Source organism: Podarcis filfolensis (assembly GCF_964270895.1).
Source record: "Podarcis filfolensis genome assembly, chromosome: 12".
Lineage (NCBI taxonomy): Eukaryota > Metazoa > Chordata > Lepidosauria > Squamata > Lacertidae > Podarcis > Podarcis filfolensis.
The window spans coordinates 22,675,921-22,687,570 of record NC_139614.1 but is presented as its reverse complement, the minus strand read 5'-3'; the positions used below and the strand labels follow the sequence as shown (position 1 = coordinate 22,687,570).

General features: G+C 47.1%; 2 protein-coding genes and 1 long non-coding RNA gene across 3 annotated transcripts in view; 1 reads left to right on the top strand and 2 right to left on the bottom strand.

Moving 5' to 3' along the window:
- Positions 1-328: 328 nt before the first annotated feature.
- The window catches only part of LOC310745855, a 15,390-nt gene continuing 4,068 nt past the window's right edge, over positions 329-11,650 (top strand). The window contains exon 1 of the long non-coding RNA XR_014540389.1: positions 329-2,456. This is a non-coding gene — a long non-coding RNA (uncharacterized lncRNA). The remainder of the gene's footprint in view (positions 2,457-11,650) is intronic.
- Positions 1,452-4,979, bottom strand: HOXA5 (homeobox A5). Its single transcript, XM_083578867.1, has 2 exons — positions 4,035-4,979; positions 1,452-2,829 (listed from the first exon to the last, which is right to left on the bottom strand). Exons 1-2 carry the CDS (start codon positions 4,717-4,719, stop codon positions 2,579-2,581), a joined length of 936 nt encoding a protein of 311 aa, XP_083434993.1. The 5' UTR covers positions 4,720-4,979; the 3' UTR covers positions 1,452-2,578.
- The window catches only part of HOXA6 (homeobox A6), a gene marked incomplete at its 5' end in the record, with an annotated part of 8,375 nt that continues 2,560 nt past the window's right edge, over positions 5,836-11,650 (bottom strand). The window contains 2 exons of the mRNA XM_083578970.1: positions 5,836-7,528; positions 9,215-9,485. Coding sequence (XP_083435096.1) covers positions 7,272-7,528; positions 9,215-9,485 — 528 coding nt within the window. The 3' untranslated portion in view covers positions 5,836-7,271. The remainder of the gene's footprint in view (positions 7,529-9,214; positions 9,486-11,650) is intronic.

Sequence of the window (11,650 nt, the reverse complement as noted above, 5' to 3'; positions counted from 1 at the left end):
ATCACTGGGCACGGAAAAGTTCCTGAAGCAAAGGAAGTCATTATCATTTGCCGTAGTCAAAGTAATTAAAGTTAGGCCTCAAAATCCATCTCTGCCAAAGTCGCTTATTGTGGTTTGCCTGGATTTGACGGATAAAATTTTAAAAAGGAGAGGTTAGATAAAATATGGGGAGGAGGGACAACGGCCCCCCACCCACTGTAACCTGCGCCTTTCTAATATTATTTCTTCCCTTCCGAATCAACGGGGCAGCGTTAAGAAGGAGCCAGGCAACGACAGGCGAGCTCTTCACTGTACAAATAAACTTAAGCAACTTGTGCACGAAACTTACCTTAACTTGCAATGAGCCATTTTTTCAGAGAGTATTTGAGAACTTGGGGGAATGGATACTTCTGTACCTAAACCTGACAATTTGAATGGCCAGGAGGCGCACGTAGCCTGCAAAAGAGTCAAATGAAGTCCATCGTCAGTGTGATTATATGTTATGTGGTATATAATGTTGGATGACAACTCCCCAAAACCATAAAACTTACTTTAATGGCACCACGTGACTTTTTATAGCCAGTGAGCCTATCTGTCTGTGCTATGGATGATTTTACGATCTAATTCATAGACAAAACCCTATTCATTTGGCACCCAAATGTCATATAGCCGGAACTGGGGCTTATAAAGTTTACTGTTTTATAACTTTTAAGGGAAGGCATCAATGTAAAGCCGTCTGTAAATGTGCAAAGCTTTAGTTGCGCTTAGAAGCTCGGGAGAGTTAACCATTCAAGCCCTGGTGAGGGTAAGTAACGTTACATTTCCTAGCAAAAAAAGAGTAGCTGTAGCGAAAATAAATAAATAAATAACTGTTATGTCGAAGGGTGGAATTTATCCCCACCCGCGCAACAACAGCCACAAAACCCTTCCCCAATACCTTTTTTTAAGAGTGCAGAATAAGAAGGTGGGTGTATCTGGTTTATTTAAATACTTCCCCCCCCCCATGTTGGACTGGTGCTCACAGATGCAAGACCTTTCTGGCAGGTCTAGCTTTCTTTAACTTATGAGGATGAACCGATGGAGATAGTATAAAGCAGGTTCTGGAGATGATAATGTTGTTGAAGAAAGGACAGTCGTCTTCTTCTTCTTCTTTTTCCTCCCCAGCCAAGAAAGAGCAGAAGTTTGGGGCATTCCTTCTCCCTCCCACCCCACTTCCAAGACAAGGAGTTGGCTGAGGGTCTATTATTGTAAGCCCTCCATCCAAAGAATAACTTTACAATTCCAAGGGATCTGGGGCAATCGTGTCTGCGTCTACTTTGAATTTGGCTTGGGTTCTTCTCCAACTTTGCCTCTAGTTAGAGTAATGAAACTAAGCAGGGAGGGCACCTCCGTTAGGGTAGAAACCAAACTACCCGCAGAAGTAAAAACAAAAACCGGGGGTTCGATGGGGAAGAAAGAAAGGGGGAAAACCCTTACAATAGAAAGTTTATTTTTTTTCCAGTCAGTTATTTAAAAAAAACCAACAGTTTCTTTTCAGAAGCCGATCACATTATTGTTGTTGTTGCTGTTATTATTATTATTATTGTTTGCTCAAACAGCCAGACTTTGACTCTATGTGTAACTTTGTTCACCAAAAGAAAGGAAGGAAGCTATAAGAGAGAAGAGGGGGTGGGAAATACGTTACTGAAGCTGCGCTTAATAAAAAAGCCACTTCTAAGACTTCGTGCAAAGAGAGTCATATACAAAGGCACAAGCAAAGGACATACTGTCTGGAATCACAGTTTTCGTCACAGATTCACTATTCACTACACGTTAGGACACGTTCCGTTTTTGTATTTCGTCATATTCACCTCTACAACAGCCATTAATGGACACAGGGAAATAAGATAGGTCGTTTCTGATCGGAAATCTCGGCCACAGCTTGGAGCTATACAGACACTGACACGTTTTGAACACACATGCACAGCAAAGCACAGCGAGTGCAACACACACAGAGAGAGAACATTGGGAGTCAAACAGGACTTGTAGGGGAGCCAGAAGGGAAGGACTTGAGGGGGAAGCGAACGAGGGACCAAATCGTCCTCCTTTACTTTTGTGTTTGTCTAGGGTGTCTTCCCCCCCCCCCTCGGTTCCCCCCTCCCACTTTACAGTTACTTCAAGTAACACCACTCGCTTCATATAAATAAGTTAAAACATCTACATTGTCCCCCCCACCCCTTCAAGACAAAAGCCATTCAAGACATAAAATGCACGGGAAGCAGATCTACTCGTAACACGCGCTAGAGAGAGAGAGAGAGGAAGAGAGAGACGCGGGCGGGGGCGGGGTGGGGGGGCTCAATTAAAACAGGCTCAGGATGAAACGATGGGCGAGGGAATCTTCAGCCTCCCAGAGAAGTTGGAGCAAGTCAATGTGGTCTACAGAACGAGGGGCAGAAGGAGAGCAGGAGCGGGAAGAGGCTACTGACATTCCACGCAGGGTCAGCTCAATTATAATACTGCTCAGTTACTCGGGTTTTTTTGTTTTGTTTTCTTCCGGGGAAGGAAGAAGGAGACGGAGCAGCAGCAGCAGCAGCAGCTTCAGGGCCGGGGGGTTTTCCTCTTAAGGGCGGAAGGCTCCTCCCGCCGCTGCCATGCTCATACTCTTCAGCTTGTTATCCTTTTTCCATTTCATCCGCCTGTTTTGGAACCAGATCTTGATCTGTCTCTCTGAGAGGCAAAGAGCGTGCGCTATTTCAATCCTCCGCCTGCGGGTCAGGTATCTATTGAAGTGAAACTCTTTCTCCAGCTCCAGGGTCTGGTAGCGGGTGTAAGCAGTCCGAGCCCTTTTCCCTTCGGGACCCCCTATGTTGTCTGCAACAAAAAAATTGAAAGGGGAGGACACGGTTTAGACCTTTGGCAAGAGGAGACGTCCCACCGCCGCCACCCCGGATCCTTCCTCTCCAATCTTCCTCTCCCTGATTTCCTTCTCTGTTTGGTATGGGCATTAAGTTGGGAGAAAATGATCAACAAGTAGCTCCTTCTCCTCTCTCTCTCTCTCTCTCTCCCCACCCGCATCTATCTCTTCTCCCCTTCCCTCAAATAATATCCCGGGCTCTGAATTTGAGCAGCCTCCCCTTTGCCTCTTCTGAGGAATTTTATTTAATCTGGGGAAGACAGGGTGGCAGCTCCCTTCTGCACCCCGATCCTTAACATATTACTACTCGCAAGTAAAAGAAAAGAAAACCATTTGGCTTCGTGAGAACTTACTTCCTCCTGACAGTATGCTTAGGGTCCTGGGGAAGTTGTTACTAGAGTGAGTTTTACACAAACATAAACACCCAAACCAAGCACCCTCTGAAGTTCTGGTCCCACTCCTGATCTGAACACACTGTATCTGGGAGTCACTGGGAAGAATTTCCAAGTGCCCTACGGACTGCAGGACTAAGCCCCCCCCCAATTGCCCCCCTCCAACCTCCTCTCTTAAGTTTTCCCTCGACTTCCTTCCCTCCCAGAAAAAAATCTTTCCCCCCCCACACCCCCTTTCTCTCTCTCTCTCTCTCTCTCTCTCTCTCTCTCTCTCACACACACACACACACACACACACACACACACATTATTTACTCAACTTCTTTTTTGATATAATTAGTAACGGTGTTTTTCACTGGACGGTCCTCGTCATAAATTACAAGGACTGACACGCACTATTCAAGATCCCTCTCTCTCACACACACACACGCTTTCCCTCTCTCTCCCCTCCCCCCAAATTTCAATTACACCTCACAGTCCGGGAGACTTAGAAGAGTTATTAAAGAGAGCTTGGCTCGCCCTACCCCGATTTCCAAAGTCCCACTTGCCTTTTCCAGGAGGGACCGGGTTTGGGGGGCGGATTTCCTCCGCATAGACCAGACGATCAGACAAGCAGGCAGAGGAACACAGAGAGCAAGAGAAAGCACATTTCTTGCCCACCACGTTTCCTCTTTTGCAAACAATCTACCTTCTCTCTCCCTCGACACACACTCCCCCCCTCCCCACCCCTCTCTCATACATAGATATTGTACTCCGGGCATGCTTTTTACCATGGCTTATGTGCAGTTTTCTCATCCAGGGGTAGATCTGGGGCTGTGGCGGCTGTGGAGCTGTGCTTTGGTCGTTCTGCTGGGGATTCGCCTGCTCGCTGCTGGCCGGGGCGTCCTCCTCGGTGCCTGGCGACGTGCTGAGTCCTTCTCTGCCTAGATGGTGGGGGTTGTTGCCCGTGCTGCTGGCGCTGCTGCTGGCGCTGGTGTTGCTGCTGCTGCTGGCGCCGCTGCTGGAAGTGGACGAAGTGCTGCTCGAGTTGGCCGTGGAGTTTTTCACGCTGCCGCCGTGATGAGCGTCGCCGCTGACAGGCGAGGTGGCAGCCACGGCAGCGGCGGCGGCGCAGGGCAGAGGGTCAGGCGGAGGCGAGTGAGTGGCCCCCGTGGCCCCCGCCGCCGCCCGGCTGGCGTACCTGGCCTCGGGGGCAGCGCTGGCGGGGTAGCTGCTGCGAGCCCTCTCCGAGGGGCCCCCTGCCCCAAAGTGGCTGGAAGCCGAGCGGCCGACGCTGAGGTCCATGCCATTGTAGCCGTAGCCTCCGCCGCCGCCGCCGCCGTACCTGCCGGAATGCATGCTGGCGGAGTCCCTGAATTGCTCGCTCACGGCACTGGGATCTCCATAATTATGTAACGGGTAGTCCGGGCCATTTGGATAGCGACCGCAAAATGAGTTTACAAAATAAGAGCTCATTTGTTTTTTTTGTTGATGATGATTTTTTTGTTGTTGTTGGTTGGGATTTTTTTGTTGCTTTTTTTTTTTGATCGGGGGGCTTGATTTGTGGCTCTTTGCTTCGTTTTTTGGTGCGTCTATAGCACCCTAGCACAATTTATGATGAATTATGGAAATGACTGGGACATGTACTTGGTTCCCTCCTACGTAGGCACCCAAATATGGGGTACGGCTTCATATCACGTGCTTTTGTTGTCCAGTCGTAAATCCTGCCTGATGACCTCTAGAGGTAAACTCGTGCACTAAATGGGGGAGTTTGGGTGGATGCTGGAAGGGCTGGGGCGCGCGCGCCGGCGCGCGCACCCGGCCGCCAGCTCGCGACTGTCAGTCGGCCTCGTGCGCCACCCTCTGGAGGAAAGCGGAATCTTCACCTCCGCAACAACCCCCCCCCCCTCCGGCCCAGCCAGGGGCTTACTCGCAAGTCTGGGGTCGAATCGAGGTTACAGCCCATTATAGCAAAATTATGGCATCTCTCACACAGTTCCATTAGTATGGACCAATTTTTAAGGGCTATCGGCTCCAGATCAGAAAACCAGCAAGAATTCAGAAGCATAGGGGAGAAATAATATATTCAACCTTTCCTTTTCAGTAAGATTCCTTTTAATCTTGCACATTCCTTTATTATTTTCTAACATCCCCCATTCTGCTAGAGATTCTTTACAAAGAATAGCTATATAAATAGAGAGAGCCACACACACACACACACACACATATATATATAGGGATTTCTTTTGCGGGAGGAAGGGAAAAGACTAATTATTATTGAAGCCAATTAGAGGAAAGCAATAAACCCCAACATTCTAGCAACAATTACTATGGTGTCCTTTTTTCTCAGCCGCTTGAAAAACCAGTATAAAAGGGGTTGCTGGGGATCGATCGCTGTGTATTTTTAAAGATCAGTGCCGATTTCAAAATTTCCTTCAGCTGAGCTGTTCTCTAAGCCTCTTTTAAACAGCCTGGAACTAAAAGCAAGCAAACCCCAGTATCATTTTATGACACCATGGCATATTCTCTCCCTCCCCCACCCAATTTCACAACAACATATTATATATATAATGGCGATGATCTTTTGAGGGGTAGGTTTTCACTATTTCACTTTTATTAGTATTCAGAGTCATTTCCCAAAAAGTACACTTTTCATAGTATCGAAAAAGACCTTTGCATTTCCACATATACACAGAGGACGCCAAACACACTTAATCGCATATATAAAAACACATTTTCACTGTCACTGTTATTTAAAGCAAACCGTGCTTGCGCCGGATCCTTCTTCCATACATTCTCAATAAAAGCATAGAATAGTAGCTACATTTCGACTTTGCTTCCATCACCATCACAATTTACTGTCGTTGTTTAGAAATTTAACCAAATGTGATGGGGGGGGGTTGGGGAAACAGCCACGATTCAATATTCTGCCTAGTCCTTCAACAGTACTCAGAAATCAAAGTTACCCTCGATAGTCAAGTTGTGTTTGTGAGCGTGCATATACGTGTGTACACACACGCACACGCACACACACTCCTCTAATTAGAACTCTACCCATCTCTGCCTGCCTGGAGATACTTCTCCCTTCACTTTTTGTGCTTTTAATTACAGTATTTTGAGCTTTGTGGGGGTTTTTTTAATGCAGGCTTTTGCTAATTAAAACAAAACAGTACGCAAATATGTGGCCATTTTGAAACATCCATAGCGGTTCATCAACACTTCAAGGCTGTATTTAAAAAACAACAACAGAAAAACGCTTAATCTCATTTTTGAAATTTCCCCTTTCCCTCTTTTTCTTTTTGGTGGAGTAGGATCCTAACTATATATTTCAATCATATGTACAAGGAAACACGCTTTTCCTAATGTGTACTGTAATATTTCGGTGCCATAAAGTCGCCATGGTGGCAACTTTAATCATGGAGTCTTTTTATTTTTTGTTTTGTATTTTTTTAAAAAATCCGAATGAATGGGCTCAGGTCTGAGGTGAAAAGGAGACGAACAATGGCACCAATCTATCCCGAGTTAGCAGCAAAGACATAAATAAGACGCCTGTACATCTCTGGCCGTCCTAGAATATGGAGGTTTCCCTCTGAGCAAGCGACCGCCGCTCCCCCTTTTTTTGCCCACCAATTTCCAGTCTTTCATATTAACACCGATGCTCCACTTCAAAGTTTGATTGGTGTGGGGTTGTTTTTTTTAAAGAATCTTGATACCATCTGAAGCATATCCTAACCTACACTTTGGAGACCTGACTATGTACACCACTCCCTTCCATGTCCATTTATCCTACCGATCCAGAAATTCACAGTTAATTGCAAATATATATAGATATCTATAAATAGGTATATATTTTAATCAAGCCTTTGAAAGTCGTCAGAACCATTACAATACGAATTATATCTATATCTATATATATATATTCCTGGAGGAACATAAGAGGGGAGGGGAAAGGGGCGATGTAAAGAGCAACTAATGAGAGGGTATGGTGGCAACTCCACACCCCCCCCCGCCTCGTTGTAAGCATTGTTTTACTCCCCTGACTTTTCCTCTGTTTCTTCTCCCGGCTGGGTGGAATTGATGAGTTTGCTTTCTTTTTTCCATTTCATCCTCCTGTTTTGAAACCAGATTTTAATCTGCCGCTCAGTGAGGCAGAGAGCGTTCGCTATCTCAATCCGTCGCCTCCTGGTTAAATATCTGTTATAGTGAAATTCCTTCTCTAACTCTAAGGTCTGGTATCTGGTGTAGGTCTGCCTGCCCCGTCTGCCGTGCGTTCCGTATACTGCACCTATGGAAGGAAAGACAAGATGGTCTCAGTTGGAGAGGCCTTCGTGCTTTCTGTTAACAATGGAGGAAAACTGCTTCGAGCTGCGCTGGTGTGTGTGTTTCCCCCCCCTCTCTCCCCCACCCCCAGCCCATATCCTTGCATAGGAAGATATAACGAGATGCGTGGGGAAAGTTCAGTCCCTTCCTCAACGTTTCCCGGGTTAAATATTTCCCAGGGATATCTAGTTGGTAACATAACTTTGGGAAGCGAATGTTCGTATTGACGTCGGGGCTAAAATTCCGCGCTCAACACGCAGAAAATACCCTCATATGGCACACAAACGGGCACATATGCACACGCTGTGACTGACTCTGTGTGGGGTGTGTGACATTTCTATCTCGCTGTGGCGTCGGCAAAAACTCAGGCTGCAATCCTATACCCATCTACCTGGGAGTAAGTCCCATTGAACTCAACAGAACCTACTTATAAGTGAACATGCCTAAGATCACGCCGATAGGGTACCTGGGCAGGATCCGGACAAAGTTAAGCAGCTCCATTGGTTTTCAGAAGCATACTGGAGCAGGCGCACGTCCTTAACTCTGCTCTAATTAAAATACGTGCGACCTGAAAGTGCTTAATTTTGTCTGGACCACGACCTTTCATAATAATTAAAGCAACAGATACCAGTTCCTGAGCTCATTTATTTGCAAGGCCCTTGATTTCAGTAAAGCCTACTTCCAAGCAAGTGCTCTTAGGATGACAGCCTAGAAACGAAGTATAATTACAAAGAAATAAATCCTAATATGCATTCTTAAAGCAACAAGCCCCCACCTCATATTTACTGCAGTGTGGTGCCCCCAAAAGAAACAAACTCACAACGGAGAAGGTAAACTTATGTAGGAAAAACCTGAATAAAAATGCGTCGTGGACTTTAAATTTTGCATGGCTTTTCTCTTTTCCTTTAAGAGGGACAAAGGATGAAATTCTGATCCATTGAAATCAATGGGAATTTGGCCATTGATCAAGTTTCCTCTCTTCCCACCTCCTCCGCCCCCAGTAGATGATTTGTGTGCGTGCACATATTACTGGAAAACGTGCATTCAGTAGCTAATACTTACACACTAATGAGTGGGTGAAGGGAGGGGGAAGAGAGGATCTGTCTTGCAAATATATTGAGCAGTCAATACAGAGGGCATATTCCTCTGCATCAGTCTCTGGCTCTCATGGAAGCGGGCTTCTTTTAATAATGATTATTTCGTACTAGTAGCAGCAGTAACCACCACCCAAGCCTACAACGAGCACCAGATCTTAGTACTTTATACCGAACTGGCTCTCAGGTATGATTGTTTGGGCATTGCAACCTTTATCTGCTGACTCAGACTTTAGGCGACCTTTCCTTTAAAAAAATAAATAAATGCATACTTCTTCAAAGTAGCCCCCCCACCCCACCCCACCCCACCTCACCCCGCCCAGCAAAGTGTCAGGATAGAGAAGACCCTGGAGAGGAATCTCAGTCTACCCATTTGCTTGCAGGTGACACTGGTCTTCATAGATCCAGCTTCCCGCCCCCCCCCCCCGCAAAAAACCCTCTCATATTCCTCCATCCTCCCCCAAAGCCCTTTATCTCTCTCCCCCCTCACCTTCACTTTCACCCTCACTCACCCGCCCGCCCACCCCTTGAGTCTTGCTTGCATCCCTGTGACTTACCAGCGCACGAGTTCATCCTTTGCATCCAAGGATAAACAGGGCTGCTGTACTTCCGGTCGCTTTCTTCCTCGTTTAGGATTTTGGCCGGCCCGCTCTCGGGCTTGTACTGCTGGTCAGAAGCAAAGCAGGGCAGATAGTCCCCAGGGTGGCTGGCCCTTTGCTTGCCACTGCCGGAGGGCGAGGAGGCGCCGCCCAAGTCCTTGTCTGGATAGAAGCAGGAGGCTCCATATTCATAGGATGCCCGGTTGCAGGCGATGACCGTGTTGGTGGACTGTTGATAGAAGCAAGGTGAGGAGTAGGTCTTGTCCGGCAGGCTGCCGGCCCCATAAGAGGCTGGGAAGTGCCTCAGAGCCTCGTACCCAGCTGGGTAGATGGGGATCTGCCCGAGGAACGACTCCTGCCCATTAGGCAGGCTCCCCGGGAAAGTGGGATTCACAAAATAGGAACTCATTGACGCTCCCCAGATCCCGGACCGTGATTTGTTGTGTATTAGTACATCTGGCTATAACTATTAGTAGTCATCGAAGTGGTTTGTTTCTGGATGGCCGAGCGCCAAAAGCGACAGCAGCAAATAGCACCAGCTGATGGCTCGGCGACCAATGAGAGAGCGGCGGAGGGCCCTTCTCCCCTGGGACCCGCCGCCACCGAACCAGCAAAGTTACAAACAACACCCCCCAGCCGCCGTATCTCAGCCGCCGCCGGAGCCCGGCAGATGGATGGCAACTTGGAAACAGCGGTTATCGTCCGCTGTGCCAAAAAGCTGGAGGCGGGGGGACGGCTAGAGAGGAATTGGGTGTGTGTGTGTGTGTTGTTGTATAGATAAATAAATCAAGGTGACTGTAGACACCCAGAGCACAGCCCCGCTGGCATCTGTAAGCAAAAGAGGCACCTCTGCAAAGTTAGGGTGTCTAGACTGAAGGCGTTATGAAGCAGCACCCAGGAAACTCCCCATTGCCCCCTCTCCATTGATTCTCCCGCCAGGACCCCTCAGCCTCCCCCCTCCCCGGAAGATGAAAGCAAGGCAGCCGGTTGGTTGATTTATGTGGTATCTAGGAGTTTTAAAAATATAATAAGAAAATGTCAAACAAGTTCGAAAACGGGGACTTTTGCTCACTGACCGGATTAAAAAGAAACCACCTCAATTAAAAGCTTCCATTATTTTCACATATTCCTAGTCCGGGGTGGGGCGGGGAGAATAAGCTTAGTCAAACAAGGCTTCCCAAAATGTTTCGATTCAGGTAATAATAATAATAATAATATCGAATACAGCTAAGCCTAGTTTTATTTGGTTAGTAAGAAAACACGCGCAGGCAGATAAGTCTCTCTGCAATAATTCTTCTTCTTTGAGCCTCTTGGTGGCTGAGGAAAAGAATCTCGCCTGTTAAGCTTGACCAAAGACAATTTTAATAGTAATTCGGAAAGCAGGAACGAAGTGAGGATGTCTCGACGTGGTTGTTATTGTGTGTTGGCAGTGGGTGTTTTGTTTTTTTGTTTTGTTATTGTTTTTGGCAAAGGAATCCTCTCGAAAGTAGCTGAGGATAGGACATCAGAAGCTTTGAAAAGGCTGAATCATTCCGGCAAGGACAGGCTTATTTTTCTTGTTGACATTTTTTAACTCGTCAAGGAATATATCCGCAGCTTTAGCCCTTGTTTTTGTCTCAGTCTGGCAGGCAGAGGGGAAACCCGTCATGGCGAACTCTGCACAAATGCCCTTTATAGCCAGTACTTTGGGTGGTGGGACTGCGCCTCTTCATAGTTATATTTAACCTGTCTGTTGTAGACTCCCCCAGACATCACCTAGCAAGCAGCACACTAATCCCTCCCCCACAAACGTGGTGGAAATTTTAGGGTAATGAAAAGAAGGGGGTACGCCTAGGCCTAAGGTAGCAAAGGTGGTAATGCTAACATCTGAGAGATCCACGCTTTTAATACATCTGGTTCATTTCTAAGCACGTTTACTCAGAAGTAAGCCCCCCCCCGAGCCCATTAGGACTTTGGTCCCAAGTAAAGTGTCTTTAGGGCAGAGGCCCACAAAATGTTTTCTGTGCCAATTGCCTGGGTAGCGATTTACACTTCCCTCCACAGACTCGGGCTTTTGAATGGGCGCTTTAAAAACTATCCCTCAATTGGCTTGAAAGCCGTGAGCTTTGTCCCAGTTGCAATCTGGTTTGTTTCATTTCCGGAGTCCCATTACGGGATCTATAAAACAGCAGTAAGTTAAAACGTCTCCCCACCGTGTGCATTGTTTGCGCCCCTCATCGGGGTTTCACAGGCAACTCTCGATTACCTCCAATAATGGCGAGTGCTTTCAAAGGACTTCCCCAATCTTTCCGCTAAAAGGTTACCTATAAATGCAATCGATAGTATAGGTGGGAGAGCTCAGAAGCAAAGAAACAGGAAGCTGACCATTCGCCGAGAACAACAAAAATGAGTAAA